This window comes from Elaeis guineensis, chromosome 15 (genome assembly GCF_000442705.2).
Source record: "Elaeis guineensis isolate ETL-2024a chromosome 15, EG11, whole genome shotgun sequence".
Taxonomy (NCBI): Eukaryota; Viridiplantae; Streptophyta; class Magnoliopsida; order Arecales; family Arecaceae; genus Elaeis; species Elaeis guineensis.
Genome location: NC_026007.2, coordinates 62,836,482 through 62,857,278, shown reverse-complemented (window position 1 = coordinate 62,857,278; position 20,797 = coordinate 62,836,482). Strand labels below are relative to the sequence as shown.

General features: G+C 38.0%; 1 protein-coding gene across 6 annotated transcripts in view; it reads left to right on the top strand.

Annotated features, from left to right (window-relative positions):
• LOC105058187 (conserved oligomeric Golgi complex subunit 3) overlaps nucleotides 1-20,797 on the top strand; it is a 48,833-nt gene that overhangs the window by 10,312 nt on the left and 17,724 nt on the right. For 3 of the 6 annotated variants that reach the window (XM_073249173.1, XM_010941035.4, XM_073249174.1), the window contains exons 8-25: nucleotides 1,995-2,080; nucleotides 2,213-2,279; nucleotides 2,414-2,476; nucleotides 2,558-2,659; nucleotides 2,882-2,986; nucleotides 3,073-3,165; nucleotides 4,885-4,973; nucleotides 5,613-5,832; nucleotides 5,927-6,010; nucleotides 6,380-6,496; nucleotides 6,587-6,619; nucleotides 7,962-8,048; nucleotides 8,160-8,222; nucleotides 10,579-10,695; nucleotides 11,377-11,469; nucleotides 12,205-12,330; nucleotides 12,399-12,499; nucleotides 12,930-13,095. In XM_073249173.1, coding sequence (XP_073105274.1) covers nucleotides 1,995-2,080; nucleotides 2,213-2,279; nucleotides 2,414-2,476; nucleotides 2,558-2,659; nucleotides 2,882-2,986; nucleotides 3,073-3,165; nucleotides 4,885-4,973; nucleotides 5,613-5,832; nucleotides 5,927-6,010; nucleotides 6,380-6,496; nucleotides 6,587-6,619; nucleotides 7,962-8,048; nucleotides 8,160-8,222; nucleotides 10,579-10,695; nucleotides 11,377-11,469; nucleotides 12,205-12,330; nucleotides 12,399-12,499; nucleotides 12,930-13,059 — 1,776 coding nt within the window. In that variant the 3' untranslated portion in view covers nucleotides 13,060-13,095. The other 3 variants (XM_010941034.4, XM_010941036.4, XM_010941033.4) reach the window with 3 other exon arrangements.

The following is a 20,797-nucleotide window of genomic DNA, read 5'->3' as shown; positions in this document are numbered from 1 at the left end:
TTGTTGAGCAATTTGGCTTGATTGAGACCTCAGATTGCAGTTTTCTGGCTGTGGAGCTTTGGTCATGGATCAGCTGTATAATTTATTTGGGCTTACTTTGATGCCCTAGTATTTTAAAAAGCAATTTGTTTTTATGTTGTAACTCTGGTTATAGTGCGCTTCCAAACTTATTAGCATAAGCACACCATATATGCATGTTTGATGAATAGAATCCACTCATTCAGCATCAAAAATAATTTTCCTATTATGTTTCTGAAAAATGGAAGCATTGGTAAAAATAAAAAGTACCTATCTGCAAGTGGATGGCTAACGTACATGAACTCAAACAAGGTTGGTTTTGAATGCATTAGATATGGATGGGTAGAGTACATGAACTCAAACATACTGATAGAGTGGTGGTTGACATGGCTGAGTTGGTGCCAATCCCCCTTCTGCATGCAAAGTTGGCTATACCAGTATCGGGACTTGTCCCAATTGCTTGGCTGTATGGTATGGTATGGTACCATACTGTGCCATCTCGATCCGTATTGACAAAGGGAGAGCTGGAGAGGTAGGGAGAGAACGGGGAGAGAGAGGAAAAGAGGGGGAGGGGGGGAAGCCGAGAGAGAAATCGAAAGCCCCATTTCATCCTCTATCTGCTGTCTGCAGTGGGTTGCCCTTATTTCGAATGAAACATGGATCATGCCCTTTTTTTTCTGAATTCACATTTGAAGTCGACAAACGATTTGCCGACTTCACTAGGCAAACCATTTGCTATCTTAAGCTGTGAATTCAGGAAAAAAAATTAGGACATGCAGTTGGCGGATGGAGGATGAAATGAGGGCTTTCAAGCCCTCTCTTGGCCTCTCCTTCTCCCTCCCTCCCGTTCCCTCATCGGATTTTGCAGACTGAGGGGGGAATTGTGCTGGTCCGCCTTCAGTAGAATTTGGTATGCCCCACACCGGGCTGTTTAGGGTGGTACGACATTCCCTGTTGGCATGTGACATTGGTGTGGTATTGGTTGCATCTTTCTACTTGGCATCTATTGTTCTAGTGTGCTCCAAGCACTAGCACAACATGGTATGGACCATGTCAGTGCCAGGCGGCATGACACTGACACGTGATCTTTCAATCCTTGATATCAATAATAACCTTCCTTTATAGGAGATGGAAGGAAGATTCTCCTTTTTAAGTATTTATTCATAGATATATTCCACCATTTTGTTATTACTAAAACCACTTCACTTAATCATAATGATACCCTCCCAAGAAGCATGATATTTACTGAAAATTTAAGAATGGTATGGAGTGACCTCCTATGATAAAATAAAATGAGATTGCTTTGTGCAATAGAGTCATTTCTAGAAACTGAGTCTTCAACCTAAATGTCCTTAACTATACAAGGCAAACCATTCCATTCTAAGACTTGGTGTTTCCAGATTTCTGGCAAAGCTTTAGTCATATATAGTTTCATATAGCCATTTGGTTTTGGATAAATATATAATCCAAGCTTTTGCTCATTTTGGATATAATTATGCCATACCTGGACAATTCTGACACTTCTGTGCCTGTAATCAAATGCAAATGAGGGCCTATTTAATTGTTTCAGTAGCCAACACTTGCGGTTTACTCATTTTTTCTGGCATTGAGGGAGGTACCAGATGAGATCTCTCCATTCAATTTTCTCTTGGATGAGTATGCTTTGAATGAAATTTGGGCTGCCACCAAGTTCGTTTATTTCTGTTTTCTATTTTCTCAGATGAGTTCATGTTTGTGCACTTCAGTTTATTGGTAGATGCATTATTAGCAATTGTTAACAGATGATAGTTACCCTATAATATGTGTGCCTCTGGCCTTTTTTTTCAAGGAGAGAAAATGAGCTATTGGCTTCAGTTATGTCTAAATTTGGCTTTGGATTTTGTATGTCTAAATTTGCATAAATTATCTATAACACAAGCAAAGAATTTTTGTTTATTTCTATGGCAAATTTTAATTCAGTTATGCCTTTTTAACAGGTTTCCACCAGTTTCTATTCTCCAAACATGAATATTGGGAGCGAACAGTTTCTTCCTTTGTTGAAACGTCTTGATGACTGCATTTCGTAAGTAAAAGAGTAATTCTTGTCACTTATGATCTCTTCTGCTTTTAATTGTTTTGTGAAAAGAATTTATTTCTTTTTACTGTGTAGTAACTATGAAGTTTGATTTGATACCTTTCATCATGACAAGCCTAGGTATATTGAAAGCAATCCACAGTATGCAGAATCTGGTGTTTACTTAGTCAAGTTTCGACAACTCCAGGTACTAGATTATAGATTTAAAAAAATTATAAGCTTGGTCATAGCATATGAGCTTCTTCTTAAAACAGTATAACAATTTCCTTTGTGGAAGTACTCAAGCTTAAAATGGTGTGCTCATAATGTTCTTTTATACAGTCTCGGGCATTAGGCATGATTCGATCCCATGTGCTTTCGGTTCTTAAAGGTGCTTCTTCTCAGGTAATTTTCTTGTACATCAGGAAATATCAATTTAACACAAATATAGAGTATACAGAATTCATTTTATTGTTTCCTTTGCAGGTGCAAACTGCCATTCGAGGTAGTGGTTCAAACAAAACAACTGTTTCGGAGGGTGTTGAGGCATCCGTTATTTATGTTCGCTTTAAGGCAGCAGCTAGCGAGGTATATATTCTTTGTTACATAGCTTTCGTGATATTGTAGGGTGTTAAAGGGTACAACTTATCACAGTGAAATCAAACAAAGCTTTGGTGTGGGAGCTACATCGGTTGATAACAACTAAAGATGAGAATAAAATAGAAAACATAATAGCCATGTAATCATACCTTTTCACCAAGATGCTTCCATAGGAGAGAGTTGTAACAACAGTGTTTTAATTTTTTGCAGCTAAAACCTCTGCTAGGGGAACTTGAAAGTAGATCTACTAGAAAAGAATATGCCCAGATTGTTACAGAATGCCATAGATTGTATTGTGAGCAGAGACTATCATTAGTAAGTTGCTGGCTTATCTTTATTTTTTTTAAATCATTTTAATAGTATTCTTTATTTCTTGATAACTGGATATATATGCTATTTAGGTGAAAAGTATATTGCAGCAGCGGATATCTGAGTTTGCAAGGAAAGAGGCCTTGCCATCATTAACTAGGTCTGGATGTGCATACTTAATGCAGGTAAACCAAAATTTTAGTTAAGTGTAATACTTCCAAGTAATGGTAAATAATGAAAATCTGTAGCCTGTTTGTTTCTTCGGACTGTCTTGTTCTGTATCGCTGCTGACCAATACTTCAATTAGAAAATTAAATGGTAGGTGACAAACTGAAATTTCTTATTTTTTATATAAAGTGAGAGGCCTTCTGTACAGCACTGCATCAATATAGTTGTATACCCACATTATCTTACAATAACCTGCAAAGGTACATGAATAACAGTTTAATTTGATTTTATTATTTGTTTACATGTAATTATGTGTTAATACAACTTCATGGCAATATATTCATAGTTATTTGAACCTTTACAAACTTTGAGTTGTCTAAATATATGGTGTAAGATGAGTTGAATCTATACTTTATGAAATAAAGCTATAACTTATGGATCTCCAAAAACAAAAAGATGTAATGTATGGATAACATAATTATACCATTTCAATGTGCCATCTTGTTATGTCCAAGCTGACTCTTTTTTCTTTTCCAGTGATGTGGAAATAATTGTGGTATGTAAAATAATGCATACTGTTGTGATATTTGGAAGTTTTTTCACTTTATTGAATTTTGTATTTCAATAAACTGATATCTGGATATTTAGGAAAGCTATTATCACAAGTTTGCTTTTCTATTTGTTAATATCTTGAAGCTTATGCACAGAATGATAAAACCTGTGCTATAATTATCTTCATTATGTATGGAAGTTGAAATTGGCAGTGAGTATATATGGCAACAGATCAGCTTTTGTGGGACCAAGATTCAAATCTGAATAGGAAGCCCATTGTGGGTGGAGGTTAGAACTTGGAAGGGCTGCTGCAAATGCCAATTCACAAAGTGTGAAAGCTCAGTGCTAATTTGCAAAAGCTGGATGGTTGACTGTGAAGGCTGTTCAGTCAATCACACAGCTTGATTACAGATTCAGTAAGGGAGGAGGATGTGAGATGAATTGCAAAGGAGATTTCTAGGTTTAATAGGAGCGGACAATGCATTGTGATGGCTCCATCTTTGCCCCTGAGAGAAAAGGGGGAAGATTTAGGTCAGTTGGGTTTTGAGGCTTGTTGGTAGTCATGGGGTTAGGAAATTTTCTATAGGGGAAGGGCTGGGGGATAATTCTTGCTTATTTTTGTTTCTTTTTTTTTTTTTGGGTTTTGGGGGGGGGGGGGGTGTATTTGAGGTGGTGGGGAAGGAGTATCTTTCCCATTTTCTTATCTTTCCCCCCTTTTCTATAATTCTATTAACATTTTGTTCTAGTATTAAATGCATTTTAGTCAAATGGATATGGAGAGGTGGACCTGAGGGGGATGCAGGAAAGCAGTGGCTAGTAATGGAGTATATTGTTGAAATAGTACCATTCTGCCATGCGAAACATGTGTCTGTGTCAAGTCCATCACACCTATAATGCCTTCGTGTGTGATACATGCTATTTGGCTGAAAATATGATGTTAAACCTGACTTTCACATTGTAACGAAGATTTGAGCTGCAACTGGACCATAGGCTGTGGTTTTTTCTCCGGATCACGCATGTGCTTTGCTTCAGATGTAGATTTTTTTTTTAACTTCTTTCTCCACCTAGCATCTCTTGCTCATTTGCCTTCTACTAGAAATTATGTCTCTTGAGCTTAGTATTTTCTTTTGTTGCAACAACTCATATATTTCTTATTCTTAAGTATGATTTGCAATATCTACCAGGTTTGTCAGCTTGAGCACCAACTCTTTGATCATTTCTTTCCGTCAACTTCAGGAGATGCCTCAAATTTGGCTCCTCTAATAGACCCCATGTAAGTTATCATGCATGCTCTTGTGGAAATTTGCTTTGTAGCTTGACATGAATTCACATGGCAAGAATGGTCTTTACATGAAGGCAGAGAGTCAGCTTTGAGAATTTAGAAAATTCATCCTGAATTAAAGCAGATGTAGTAATCTTTCCAATACTCATAAAACAGAAGTATATAAAAATATAAAACAGAAGTATATAAAACAGTAGGAAATATCTTAACTTGAACTGATCAAGTAACTGTAGGTTGAAATTTATCTTGTATGAACAGATCGATACTATGATGCTTTTGTGGCATACTGGTTTTACATGTAAAGAATAGACGATTGAAATAATGGGCGAAAGTGAGAAAGCAACATCAATAGTTTTAAAATGCCTTGTCTAACAAATCAGTGACTATTTTTTTGGGAAAACATCTTCTCTTATTGTCAAATAATTTATTTTATTTTCTTTGCAAGTTTGTACACCTTTCCTTCTTTTTATATCATCTCTTTCCTGCCCTCAAGCTTCCAGATGTTTCTCATGTTTTGTTTGATCTCATTGTATATTGACAAGAGTTCTCGTTGATAAGATTTTTGTGAACTTTGACTGCAGTTTTATAATATGATTACTATATAGCTAATTGGTGCTGCCTAATCTGCAGGTGCACATATTTGTATGACACGCTACGCCCCAAACTTATACATGAAGCAAATCTTGATTCTCTCTGTGAACTTGTTGACATCCTAAAAATTGAAGTGCTCGGAGAACAGCTTAGCAGACGTGGTGAGTCACTTGCAGGATTGCGTCCCACGCTACAAAGAATTCTAGCGGACATTCATGAGAGATTGACATTCTGTGCTCGGACACACATACGTGAAGAGGTGATCTTCTCAGAATCCATTGTTTCTTTGATTGGATAGTTTGTTTCTTGCCCTGTTTAATTAATAAGCTGTAATTTGATGTTCGTTTTGGCAGATAGCTAATTACCGTCCTTCTGATGCTGATCTAGATTACCCAGCTAAACTGGAGAGATCTACTGAGACAACTTCAGACACCACCGTCAGTAACTTTGTCCAGAAGCCTCTAATTTATTCATCTTAAATATAAAGCTATACCCCCCTCCCTCCCTTTTCTTGCTGCTTAATTTTACATTTTTAATTAGTATATTTGCTATCTTGGCATATATAAAATGTCCACTTTGCAGTCCATTTGTTTCTCTTTTTTAATTTGTGGGCATTGATGTTCATGTGTAAATTCATTCACTTCCTGGTACTGATTGTAGAACTTTTGGTTCAAGTAGAACTATTTTCTGTGCTTTTCGTGGTTTTCTATTTTCTCCATATTTGTTATTGAATACAATAGAGAAAGGAAGAGAATCCTATTTCAGATATGGTATAAAATTTGCCTAGTTCTCTTATCGGTCTACAGGTTGATGATAACTCAGACATATTCAGAACCTGGTATCAACCATTGGAAAAAACAGTATCATGCCTGTCAAAGCTATACCATTGCTTAGAACCTGCAGTTTTCACTGGTCTAGCTCAGGTATGCAAATCTGGTTTTGCAAGTCTCATAGGCGCAGATCCAGGCTTTAAGCATTTTTCCTATAATCTGACCTTTTGCAACCCTTTTCAGGAAGCAGTAGAATTTTGCTCAATATCCATACAGGTTTGTGAGCTCATTCTGATCTTCTTTTAACTCCAATAAGTATTTTGGACTCCATTAGAACAGAAAAAAATGTTACAGACAAATTGAGGAGCCTGCTGCACATTGTCATAATCAGTTTGTATGCTGCAATTTAGAAAAGAATTGTTCTGGTGTTCCTGTGTTATTTCATGGACTCCTTGTATAATGTTCTTTACTGAAAGGAAAACAATCAAATTTGAAGGTAAGCCATCAAATTTATTAGGTCTACTTCTAAATAGGCTCAGAGTATGCCTTCTGTAAAGCTTGGGTCTCCTAGAGACTCCTCAACTCAGAACTGCACTATTATTTATTGTTAAGCTCAATTAAATTGATGGTTTTTGAAATTTTTGTCATCTTGATCATATGTATATATTGCTATCATCTGCATATTAAAGTCTATTGATTTTTAATTTATACATGTTTTAATATATCTGGATCATGATCAATAAAGTGCATTCTCAATTTAACTGCTCTATCATGTATTTTAGCATGCTAGCACAATGGAAACTGTTCATTTTTGCACCCATTAGATGCATAGGTTAGAGACTGCCGATATGTGATTTTTGATTTCGTGGCATTCTTAGTGGTGTAGAGCATGATCAATGGTGTGGATATTTGGTTTGGATGTTTCATTATTCATTTTGGAATCAAGAGGAATAGATACCCTGTCCATTCAAGAGCATACCCTTCTCCCTTTCTCACCTCCCCCCCTCCCCCTCTCCGTCTCTTTCCATATGTATATTTACATCACATGGCAACATGTTAAATGATAAAAGTAACTTCCTAGCATCAATTACAAAGAAATTCCAAAAATTAGTTAATAATAATAAATCCAGTATTTCTTAACTAATCATACCAGTACTAGTATACCATAGCAATTATGAGGCTATGGCTTCCTAGACATGTTGATTTTATAACAGACTATTACTGTTTATCTTTATCATGCACTCTGCTAAAATAATATTTCTAATTATAGCCTTTGATGTAACCAATTTTCTTTTATTGCAATTCTCATTGAGTGGTTAGGGTTCTCTGACGAATACCAATGCTTGACAGTTGTGACCTTTCATACGGTTGCCGTGGATAAGCTTCCAGAATATAATTAATCTGTTTGTTTGGTCAAAATCATTTCAGTTAATGACATAGAAATAAGTCTGCACAAAAAAAAAAAAATTCCAAGGGGGTCCTCTTAATGTTGAATATGTTACTATTCATGTATATGCATGGAACAATGCCTGTAGGAGATGAGTGTTAAAATTGTGATTTCTGTGGCATTTTATATGATCTGTTCTGTGGCTTATTTTATCACATGTATTGCTATCAGAATGCAAGCAAATCTATTGCAAAGAGATCTACTCCGATGGATGGACAGCTTTTCCTCATTAAGCACCTTCTTATTTTGAGGGAACAGGTTGGCTGCATCATATCTTTTCAACTTTTGTGTTTTAAATTTTATTTTAACAGTAAGTGATCAGTGAGTGAGGCTGTTATAATTGCAATTTGCAATTGTTACACTTTCCAGATTGCTCCATTTGATATTGAATTCTCTGTCACCCACAAGGAGCTGGATTTCTCTCATTTGCTGGTTAGTGCAAGCTGAAACTTCAGATGTTTGGACAACTTGCTTCTATGATCATTATGTACTGAATGGTTATTCTCTTAATCTGACTAGAAGTACAATTTCAAACTTTCCTGTCTTTTGCTAAAGAGACATGGCTCCCTCTCTCTCTCTCTGAGGATCAACCCATACATCCATACGTGTCTCCATTACTGACTCCATTGGATAATTACAACTCTGCTGAAAAGTAATAAGACCAACAATTATATAGGTTTAGAATGTTAGGTCATAAAGGGACCCAAGCTAAAAAAGGACATGATGTAGATATGAATGTTGGGATGGATGTGTCGGAAAACTAGCAAGGAGTTGCAGAAATGAGTGATGACCAATTGTAATGTTATGGCCCATGGTTCAAAGATCTAAGTGGGCACTTTAAGACTATTGTTGAATGTCCAGAGAAAAGAGAAGGCTTAATGTTATGCAGATGGAAGTTGTGAAAGGATTGGAGATGCTTGCAGTGAAACTTGGGATATCCTTAATGGTAAGAATGGTTGGTGAAGAATTTGTGGGGCCACTCCTCAGAAGGCGGTGGGGATAGGAGCTCATGATTATGTTTGAGAGCTCAGTGCAAGGCAATGGAATATCTGTTAAAAGAGGAGAAATAGCATATTGCTATTTGGTCATATTCAGTGTTGTTAAAGGTCCTAGGCGCACGTAGGCACTAAGGGTCCCTGGAGCTTAGGCGCAAGGCGCAAAGCGCAGGCGTGCGCTTGAGAGAAGTTAGGCGCCAAAAATAGAAAAACAAAGAACTAGTTATAGGCTAGAGTTCCAGCAAGTAAAAACTAGCATCCTGTTTTTAAAAAGTAAAAACAGAAAAAGATCTAGCTATAGACAAGAAGTCTAGCATGTAAAAACTACTTCTAATCTAAAAACAATCAAATAAGTGCTTTCTAAATTCCTAATTGGCTAATTCTCCTCATCATCATCAAGCAAACTAGCTTCATCATTTTTTTTTTGTTCCTCTCCAATATCTTTCTCATACTCATCATCTGTCTCCTCCTTTGATTCATCCACAAGCTGTACTTGGGATGGTGTTAGGCGATGAGATGAGATGAAGGTGCTTCTTAGGCGATGAGATGAGATAGAGTCTCATGGAGACGCTTCAGTTTCTGTCTTCTGATTCTTTTAGACGATTTCAAGAGCCTCATGTAGGTTTTTAAAGTCCGTTTGACTTTCAATGATGCCTTCCAATTTCTATTTACTATAATTGATCTTTTCTATGTACTATAATTGATCTTTTCTATTTCTTAGAAACTAAAAATTAATATTGTTAGAATTCTGTGCCTCGTTGCGTCTCTGAATAATGCAGAGGTGTGTGCCTGAGGCACCTAGGCTACGCCTGAGGGCTGTCGCCTCGCCTAGGGGGGACAGAGGCAGCCCTTGTGCCTAGTGCCTTTTGCGCCTGAGGCGCGCCTTTAATAGCACAGGTCATATTAAAGTTTCTAGTTTTAGTGGTGGCTAGTTTCTTAAAATGCAACCCTACCAAATTTATGCTTCCATTTTTTCGGGCTTCCGAAAGATATCATTCTTATCATTTACAGATAATGTACAATTTCATATAGGCACGTTAGTGGGCTGACCCACAGGCTTCATTTCGTATTGTTTTGAACTGGTCATTGGGTTGGACATACTCAAAATTTTGCATGTGTTGTTACTCTGACCTTGCCCATTGACATCCCTAATTTTATGTGAATTGAATCTATTATAAATATGGATCATTTCTCTTATAATTAATGTTTTCCTCTAAGGTTGTTGCAAGATGTAAAGTTTTAAGAACTGCCAGGTGATGCAGAACAACGCATTTAGGATGACATAATTATGCGCAAAAATGAGGAGGGTAGGACCTCATATAGTAAAAGGCTGGGGTGAAGGTGGAGGGAAAGTTTGAGAAACAACTAGGTGAAGAAGTTGTAACAATGAATTTAAGAGAGCTAAATGAGATGTAGCCCCTTCACAAGAATGAAAAGAATAAATTGTTCTGACAGCTGGAAAAAAATATCTTGTGCTAAATTGTCATGTTTTATTTTGTAAAACAATGTGAGTGTGGTCTGATATTTGAACATTTTTTTAGAGGTTGTGGACCATAGATAAACTTGGGCGGCCAAATCGTTCCCTTGGTGACTGCTTCTTTGAAGGGCAGTTTTTTAGTTGTTCAACCATAATTGTATTCCGTAAACTAATCTTAATCATGATGGGTTGAAAATTTGCATCATATTGAAACAGTATAATTGGTAATATATAAAAACATATTCCTATTTGGAACAGAACATATATTTCTCATGTTTTTTCTGGAAGCCTTAATTTTATCTTGATTCTATTGCAGGAGCATTTGAGGAGGATTCTAAGAGGTCAGGCCTCACTATTTGACTGGTCAAGATCAACTTCGTTGGCTAGAACTTTATCTCCTCGAGTTCTCGAAAGTCAAATAGATGCTAAGAAGGTAAGTTAATCGGTTTAGTAATATGTATACGTATACACATATATATCTATATATATACATGTATATGTGTGTATATATATACATATAACTGGTCTGGTTTGGTATGCTTGAACTGCTCGATTCGGCATGGTTTGGAGATCGTTGGTCTTAACTTTCTTAAATATCATTAACTAGGTCATCCAGTTCACTAGAATCAGTCGGTCAGTATCTGATACTTCTGGTAAATGGGGCTTGATTCTGCAACGACAAGTTCAAGCTGCAGAACTAATGCCTAGTTAAACAGAAAAATCAGATGCTGATTGAGTGATTGATTTCAGTGATTTGACTAGCATCGTTAACATATTGAGTTGGCAGAAGGTGCATGTGTTTGCATGGTTGGAATTACAAATTAGTAAAATTAGCAAGCACCAAACCTTGGTTTATCTTTATCAGATTGGAATTTTGACTCAATTCTTGTCCAGCTAAACCGGCTGAGCTCGGTGGCACAGGTTATAAAAACAATGGAGTGTTCTTGTGCCATTTTTTTAAAAAAAGAAAAATCAGTGTAGATACTCTCTTGTGGCTTATTGTTATCTATCATATTTGCAGGCACTCGAGTAGTGTTCTCATGCCATTTTCTTCCTACTTAAAAAAAAATCTGCTGGAGAAACTCAATGTGGCTTAGTGTTATCTTATTTGCAGGAACTTGAGAAAAACCTCAAAGCTACATGTGAAGAATTTATAATGTCTGTCACTAAGCTAGTTGTTGATCCGATGCTTTCATTCGTCACTAAGGTAATAAAAACTTGACACTGAATTCCAGCATTGCAAGTTAATTGAAAAAGTAATAAACATCTATCTTCAAAAAATTATATAACCAATGAATCTCAGCAGTTTCTTTTCATCTGTAATTATGTCTGCTTATCCCATTTTGGATGAAAAATGTAAATTGTCAGAAATTTGAGAGAATACAGTTGGTACTATAATAAATTATTGACAAAATGATTTAACTCTCTCTGTCTCTGTCTTTCTCTATCATTATCTATCTCTCTATCTATCACTTTATATGTATGTGCATATGTGTATACACATGATTGTGTTCATTTTGAGCCCACCTTTGAAGATCATACACACATGCATGTATATATGTATGTATAGGTATTTCATCTTTATATATATATATATATATATATATATATATATATATATATATATATATTTATTTATTTATTTATTTATCTGTGTATGTATGTATGTATATTATGTGCATGCATGTATACGTACTTCATCTTTGTTCTGGCTGCTAATGTTGACAAACTCCTGATATCACCTGTTTTTTTTACAAGTTGCTCATCCCTCAGCCCTTGCTTTGGCATTAAAAGATGGTTCTTTGTAGTGGAAGAATCATTTTAAATCTATCAATTGTTTCTGATTTCATGAATATTAGGTCACCAAATCACAAAAAAGTGGATCCGATAATTGTAATTGAAAATCGACTTGTTTATGAATGAGATAATATTTGTTTACTAGGTTACTGCTGTGAAAGTTGCATTGTCCTTGGGCAATCAAGACCAGAAATCAGATTCTGTTCTAGCAAAACCCCTCAAGAATCAAGCATTTGCTGCTCCAGATAAAGTGGCTGAGCTAGTTCAAAAGGTATGCCATGTATGCTGCCAATCTGATGGCTTTGTCATGTGCTGACCACAAGAAGTGTCATCTGACAGGTTGGAACTGCTATCGAGCAAGAATTGCCAAATGTTATTACAAAGATGAAGCTTTATCTGCGAAACCCATCGACACGGATGATCTTGTTTAAACCCATCAAGTGAGATGCTAAATTAATATATTGCTTTTGAAACTTATATTATGATCAGCATGTGTGCTATATTCTTTTAACAACTTAATTGGGTCAAAAACAAATAAAGTGGAAAACATGAATTACTTCGGCTATTGAATCTTGTTTGTGATGAACTCTAAACCCCAAAATTTTGTCTGTTCTTATAATGTGAAGGTAAGGTTTAGGTATTGGAACTGATAGACAATTGCATTACTTGGTTATACTTGTTCCCCTCTCTCTCTCTCTCTCTCTGACACACACACACACACGTTGCTGATCATTAATGCTGCTGTTATTTCTGGAGCCATCTAAATTTTTTGCCTTTGGATTTTCTTATAGACCTGGCTTCTGGAGTGTTAAGCTGAATTCAGCGATCACACAGATCTGTAACTTTTGGTACTTTTTTTGTATATTGTAGGACAAATATAGTTGAAGCTCACTTACAGTTACAGAAGCTGCTAAAATCGGAATATTCGGCGGAAGAAATGCAGCGTATTGGCTTGGTGCCAATACAGGACCTGCAGGATCGTCTGGACAACGTTCTGTAGATCCAGCCATGTTTCAGATGATACATGTAACGTCAGGTAATATTCCTATCATGTTTTACACCGGCAGCTGTTTGACGTTTTTGGAATTTCATGAGATGTATCAGAAATATCCTTAATATAATTCTTACTTGGTTCAATCGAAGTGTGTGCCTTCTATCGTATGGTGGCATTGGTAGACAGAAAACCAGTGAGGTTGCTTATTTGGTTGCCTTACATTTGAAACAAATCGCAGCCACTAACCTCGGGGCTCCAGCCGCCCCCAAATACGCAACAACAGCCCAAATTTGCTGTGTTTTTGTCGACAGCTTGGCTTCATCCACCGCATAAGTCGAAGTATGGACTTCCGTATTCTATGCTTGAAATATTTGTTAAGTCTTTTCTTTGCTTTCTTTTCTTCTTTTTCTTTTTAGCAATTTTGTGTGACAAATAAAACTTCGCCCAACTTGCTTTAGACTGCAGTTGGGTAATGCAAATTTGTGGATCAGGCATCTTGACCAAAATGACAAGCTTGTTTGCGCCTGTTGCGACCTCCACCTAGTTTGTTGTCATGAGTCTATTTGAGCAATTAGATAGAGGTGCTCCCGGGGGGTTCATCTCTAAATAATTGATCCTGGGTGATTGGAGCATAGGTAGTTTCTTCCCTTTCTCTGAAAAAAATGAAGTCCAGAATTGCAAAGTTTGTAACAGATTAGACAGGGAAGCAATATGTGGCATCCATTGGTTGTGGTTGGGTTAGGTTTCAGTCAAGCCTACCGCTGTTTTTATGGCAAGTTGAGCTTTCCCGGACAAGTTATCAAGCTGATATCGCAGAAAAAGAGTCCATGAGCTGATTTGATGATGGTATGGAGAGTAGAGACTTAACCAATCCTCCTTGTAGCGCATTAATGCCTGAAAATTGCACCAAACGCTTGCATGTGACGCAATCGGCATTCCATCATTACGAGGAAAAACAAAAATGCGGGTTGTGCGCAGTATATGCAAGGGAATGTACGTATCTGCCCGATTTTTTTTTTTTTTTAATTCAAGTATTTTTGTTGTAAGCTAGGGCGCTTATTTAGATTTTTTTTTCCTCCTTAAAAGAGGACGAACCATCCAGAACTGTTTTCTTTTTTAAAAAGATTTCTCTAAGAAATTTTATTTATTTATTTATGAATGATAAATCAGTCTCTGCGCAGTATTGCGCACATCGGTGGGTCCCCAGTGGTTAGCCACTGGTTCTCACCTTCTCCATGCTTAAATGGATATCAAAAGAGCATCATCATGATTAGGCTCCTGGAAGCATGCGTCTCTGTATTCTTCTTGCTTTTCGCAGTTCATGGAATGGTGCTGGGATCATCTATCCACATTGTATTCTCCATTACAGACATGGAGTGTGTGACATGTAGAGCTCTGACATACCTTCTCCTTAGATTTCCGTCTACTGCACTCCGTTTTCTCTCTTCTCGTATTTTAATTTCCCTCGTTTCTCTCTCTCGCGGCGCCGTAACCCGTTTTCTCTGTATCTCATATTTTACGGCGCCGTTATCGATTTCCTCTATATCTCACATTTCAATTTCCCTCGTTGCTCTCTCTCGCGGCGCCGTAACCCGTTTCCTCTATGTCTCGTATTTTCCGGCGCCGTAACCCGTTTCCTCTAGGTCTCATATTTTGCGGCGCCGTGACCCATTTCCTCTATATCTTAGATTTTAATTTCCCTCGCTGCTCTCTCTCGCGGCGCCGTAACCCATTTCCTCTATATCCGCGGCGGTGACGCTGAAGTGGATTTCCTTTCCAGTACAGAGCGAGAAGATCGTAGCGAGAGTCCGCTGCGTTAGTTATATTGGAATATTTGATTGGGGCTGTGAAGCTGGCCGAGCTGGGTTGGCTGACATTTGGCCTATGTTCATTCAGAATTGGCCCGAGTCCAAGTATACAAGTTGAAGAGACGTGTAAGCAAGGGGAAGCCGTGCCTCCAAACACTGCCGTACCCTGGAAACCACTATTGATGGTCTATCACGAACAAGAAAGTTCACTAGCTTATAGTCCAAACCCAGCTCAAAGACCAGGCTGGGCTGAAACAAGCTTCCGCTCAAGATTGATTTGTTAGCATTCGTAATTCTTTTGGTGTCATTAGATTACTTTCATCATGTCTACCCTCGTTTTGCGATTAGACAGATGTAAGAAACAATAATGTATCAATGTGGTCAAGGCAACAGCCCAATGGTTGGCACTTCTCTCTATCAAGGAGGTTTTCCTCTCAAAAAGCAATATAATTTGCACAATTCGCACCCAAGTAGTTTCAGCATAAGAGGCAAGTTTTGGTCTTAGTTTTGCAACGAGTCGGAATATTTCTATAGCAATTCCACTCCCACAGAGCATGCGTAAAAGGAGTTCAATGTAAGAGGTGCAGAATACTGCAACTCTATACAAGTTTGACATGATTTGGGAGTGGTTTTTCACAATCCGATGTTGAGTATAGTTGGTTTAACACCCTTCTTAGATTGAGAGAGGGGGGAAGGGATTCAATCGTTTTGACCTAGATCCAATTTTTTAGATAAACCATTCAAGACTCCAACTTTAAATCTCCTGGCGCTAGACAGACAGGTATGACCAACAAAGCAACTCCCAGTAAGAACTAGTGGCAAACTCAAATGGATCGTATGTATTGCATATTTAGCCCATAAGTTATCTGAGAGAATTCTTATCAGAACATCCAAATTAATATAGATATATAATGCCATCGTGGATGGATGGTGGCTTCTAGCCCTTGTGGCGTTTCTTCTGTTGCTGTGGTGTACCCGGGCTGTCACGTACGCCCTCAGCCCCTTGGTGACACTCCTTTGATCCAGGAGTGCGGGACCCAAGTTGAGGTGGCTTTAGCCCGTTTCATCGATCAAGCTTGGTTTTGGAGGAGTCTGCCCCTCTGCATTCCAGCATTCCGTCTGCTGCTTAGCGGGAGGATTTGCAGCGATGCTGTAGCCAGGTTGTGGCTGTCGGAGATTTGGAGGATGGGGTAATGAAGGTGATGGCCTCGAGCTTGCGATGATCATCCAACCGGTCCCTTGGGCGACTCATCAAAGTTTCAGTGAGGTTGTTGAGCTCGACGCCTCAGAAGGGTTGGGGATGATGCGACTGAGCCAACTTTGCCAAGAGCTAGAAGGTCCTAAAAGTAGACCGAAGGCCGTCGGGGCGGTTTCGGGAAGCTACCTCCAAACTGCTGCCGGCGAGAAGAAGGAAAAGGGATGTAAGGAGGACCTACCGGACCCTGCTGGACTCGGAGGCAGCCAAGGCCTCGATTAAGGGTGTTTAGCGTTCTTGCTTTGTGTAATACCACAACACAATCAAAACAACCACACACACTTCAAAGATTAGAACTCCCGAAGGAGTTTCTTCCTTCTCCGACTGAGAGACAAAGTTCGATCAAGGTTGAAGTCTTACTAGCCTCAAACCTGTCACACTCCTGATTCGAGATTGTGAATCGAATGTTATGACAATCGCCGCATACTCACAGAAAATTTTTTCCATAAACATGCAAGGCATTTCATCATGATATTTTACACATAAAATTAAATAATTTTTTAATTTTTAATAATCAAACCTTAGTTCAAATAACAAATCAAAACTCAGTGTCCAAAAGAAAAATAATTGTCTGACAAAGTCAATACTTAAAATAAAAGTCTTGAATCAATTCTGAGAAAATCCTAAATCAAATGAGCTAACTCCATCTCTAATCGTTCTCCCAACCGAAATCCCGCATCATGCTAATTTTCTGGATCTGTAAAGAAAAATATAAAACTCATCATGAGCTAAATAGACCAGTAAGCAGTATATACCTTTAATTGAATAAATCAGACAATAATACTGTATATGTCGGTTTACTGATAATAACAAAATCAATATGTAAATTCATGAAATCATAATCATACTATCAATCATATATAAAATTTCAATTCATCATAATTTTAAATTATGCTTATCATCTTAAATTCATCGATTTTGTAAGTTCTTCTTACCAACCATGACTATGACCACATTTTCCCTGTGGCAGGGTCATAATACCGCGTATCTGCTTGCAGTAGGCTGCGAATCATCTGGCAGCCAAGTCCTTTGGAACCGCTGGTCTCGCTGGCGGTTTGTCACTGGTCTCTCCGGCGATATATCGCTGGTCTCGCTGGCGACATAAACCTTCAGGACAATCAATTGCCAACGTATATGTCCTCATTGGTGGGGTCCTTTACATAGTCAGGTTGCCAAATTCATATCATCTTCCAATTCATATATTATTTTTAAAAATAATTTAAATAAATAATATTCGAATCAAATCAATCATATCATTCTTTATGATCATACGTTATCATAATAATTTTTCAACAATAACTTCAATCATAAATAATTTCAACAAATAACTTCAATCATAAATAATTTCAACAATTATTTTCAATAAATATTTTAAATCACAAGCATGCCATGAATTTATTTAATTCAGAATTTATAATTTAGCAGATAAATTCAATAAAAATAAACACTACTTACCTCAAAAGAAAATCCAAACTAGGAATTCTAAAAATTTTGAAAATCCTTCTTCAAACTTGATACGTCAAATATCATATTTTTTGATCAAAATTTCATCGAATAAAAAAATTAAAATTTGTTAAAATCCAATGTCCCCACATGGATCAACTTGACGACAGCATCTAGGATTTTCGGATTGATCCATGAAAACTCTTCTTATATTTTTTTTAATTATTATTATTATATTATTATTATTATTTTTTTAATTTCATAAATCTTAAAAATCTAAGAGAGAGAACAGAGAGAGAAAGTTTCTCTCTCCCTTTCTTTTTCTCTCTCTTTTTTTTTTTATTTTCTTTTCTCTCTTTTTTTTTCTTCTTTTTCTTTTCTTTTCTTTTCTTTTCTTCTCTTTCTTTTCTTTTCTTTTTCTTTTCTTTTCTTTTCTTTTCTCGGGCTCCTTCCTGGTCGAAACAGGGGATCGGCAGGTCCCCTCCCTTGATCGGTCGTTCAGGCCATGGCCGACACGGCGAACCCAATGGCAGAGGGGGGCAACCTCTCTCGAGTTTGGAGAGGCAAGACCGGCGGTCGGTTGTGATCGTCGGTGCCGGAAAACCAAAGGGAAGAAGAGACCAAACAGGGATCCCTTCTCCGACAAAAATCGATGACACCCGTCATCGGTAGTCGTGCACAGAGACACGGGAAGAAGGAGAAAGAAGAGAGGAAGAGGAGGAAAACTTACTTCGGCCTCCGGTGACCCTGCCAGTGAGCAATCACGGCGAGAACAAAACAAGTATCCGCGGCTCCAATCGAGGAAATCAAGGAGGAAGAGAGGGGAAAAGGATCGGTGGTTGGCTTCTAAGGAAGGGGAGAACCTATTTTATAGAGAGCCCTAGGACTCTGGGGGGTCCTAGGACTCCCGATCACCATGGTCTCATCGGAGAAGAAGACTCCTATCGGGAGTCTTCTTCCCGATTTCTCCTGTTTCTATTTTTTTTTTTTTTGGGCTTGGGCTTGGGTCTTGATAGTTGGGCTTGGGCTATAACATTCTTCACCCCTAAAAAAAATTTCGTCCTCAAAATTTTTCATACCTGTGGTCTCGAAGAGCTGGAGATATTTTTGCTTCATTTCATCCTCTAGTTCCCAAGTTGCTTCTCTTTCCGAATGTCGACTCCACTGTACCTTGACATAAGAAATGTTGCGACGTCTCAGCATCTGTTCTTTACGGTCCACGATTCGTACAGGATATTCTTCATATGATAACTCCTTTCTAGCTTGCAATGGTTCAAGTTCCACGATGTGACTTGGGTCTGGTAAATATTTCTTTAACATAGAAACATGAAAAATATTATGAACTCCTGCAAGTGAAGGTGGTAAGGCAAGTCTATAAGCCACCTCACCAATTCTTTCCAAAATCTCAAACGGACCCACATATCTAGGATTCAATTTACCACGAATGCCAAATCTTGAAATTCCTTTTGAAGGAGATACTTTGAGAAATACATGGTCACCAATTTGAAATTCTAATTTTCGTCTCCTGTTATCTGCATAACTTTTCTGTCTGCTTTGTGCTTCCCGAAGTCGTTCTTTAATTAATTGAATCTTCTCGACTGCTTGTTGAACAAGTTCGGGATCCAATATTCTCTGCTCACCAACATCATCCCAGTGAATCGGTGATCGACATCTTCTACCATATAATGCTTCATAAAGTGCCATACCAATGGTAGCCTGATAACTGTTATTGTAAGCGAACTCAATCAAAGGTAGATGCTCATCCCATGAACTTTTCATATCCAAAATACATGTTCTCAACATATCTTCTAAGATCTGAATAGTTCTCTCTGACTGACCATCAGTTTGTGGATGAAAAGCTGTACTGAAGTTCAATTTTGTTCCTAATGCCTTGTGTAAGCTCTTCCAAAACTGTGATACAAATCTGGTGTCTCGATCCGATACGATGGTCACTGAAATTCCATGTAGCCTTACAATTTCTTTCATATATAATTTTGCTAGTCTTTCCAAAGTAAATCCAACTCTAATTAGTAGAAAGTGTGCAGACTTTGTCAATCGATCCACAATCACCCAGGCTGCATCATTTTTACTTGGAGTCTTCGGTAGTCCAGTTACAAAATCTATAGTGATATGTTCCCACTTCCATACTGGAATATCAAGAGGTTGAAGTAGTCCTACAGATCTCTGATGTTCAGCTTTAACTTATTGACACACCAAACATTGAGTCACAAATTGAGCGATCTCTCTCTTCATATTATTCCACCAGTACATTTTCTTTAAGTCTCTATACATCTTAGTACCTCCCGGATAAACTGTATAACCGGTCTGATGTGCTTCCTGAAGTATTTCATGCTTGAGTACTGAATCATTGGGTATGCAAATTCTGTTTTCGAACCTCAATGAACCATCATCATGTATCTTGAATTCAGATTGAACACCAGCTTCCACTTAATTTCTTATTTTCGTTAGTTGTGGATCATCATTCTGGGCAACTATAATTCTTTCAATGAGTGTTGGCTGAACCCTCATGTTGACTAATCGTACTGTTGAGTCATATATTCGGATGTCTAATTTTAGTTTTCTTATATCTTCTAATAATTGGCTTTGATGTGTGATTAAAACCGCCAAATTTTTCAGGGATTTTCTACTAAGGGCATCAGCAACGACATTAGCTTTTCTTGGATGATAATGGATTGTTAAATCATAATCTTTCAACAGTTCTAACTGTGATAACCCAGCCCACTAAGCCCAGTAAAAATTCGGCCCACTAAGCCAGTAAAAAAAAAAAAAAAAATAGAGCAGGAAGACTCCCGATCGGAGTCTTTTTCTTCCCCGTTTCCGATCAAAAATCGGAGTCCTAGGGCCATTAAAAGACCCTAGGATGAGCTCTATAAGAACCCCCTCTTCTCCTCTAAGTGTAGATCCAACAGTCACCGACGGTCGCCGGAGTTTTTCTCCAATTTTTTCGTTTGAAGCCGCGGCCCCTCGACCTGTGCTCACCGCGATTTCACGTCGGTGGGGGTCACCGGAGGTTGTGGTAAGGTCTCCCTCCTCTCCCTCTCTTCTCTCCCTTCTTCTCCATGCCTGTGGGCACGATGGCCGGCGACGGGTGTCGCCGAATTTTGTGGGAAAAAGAAAATCCCTGTTCTGACCGATTCTTTTCTTCAATTTTTCGGCACCGACGGTCACCACCGACTGCCGGTACGAGCCCCTCCGAACTCGGGGGAAGACCGCCCTT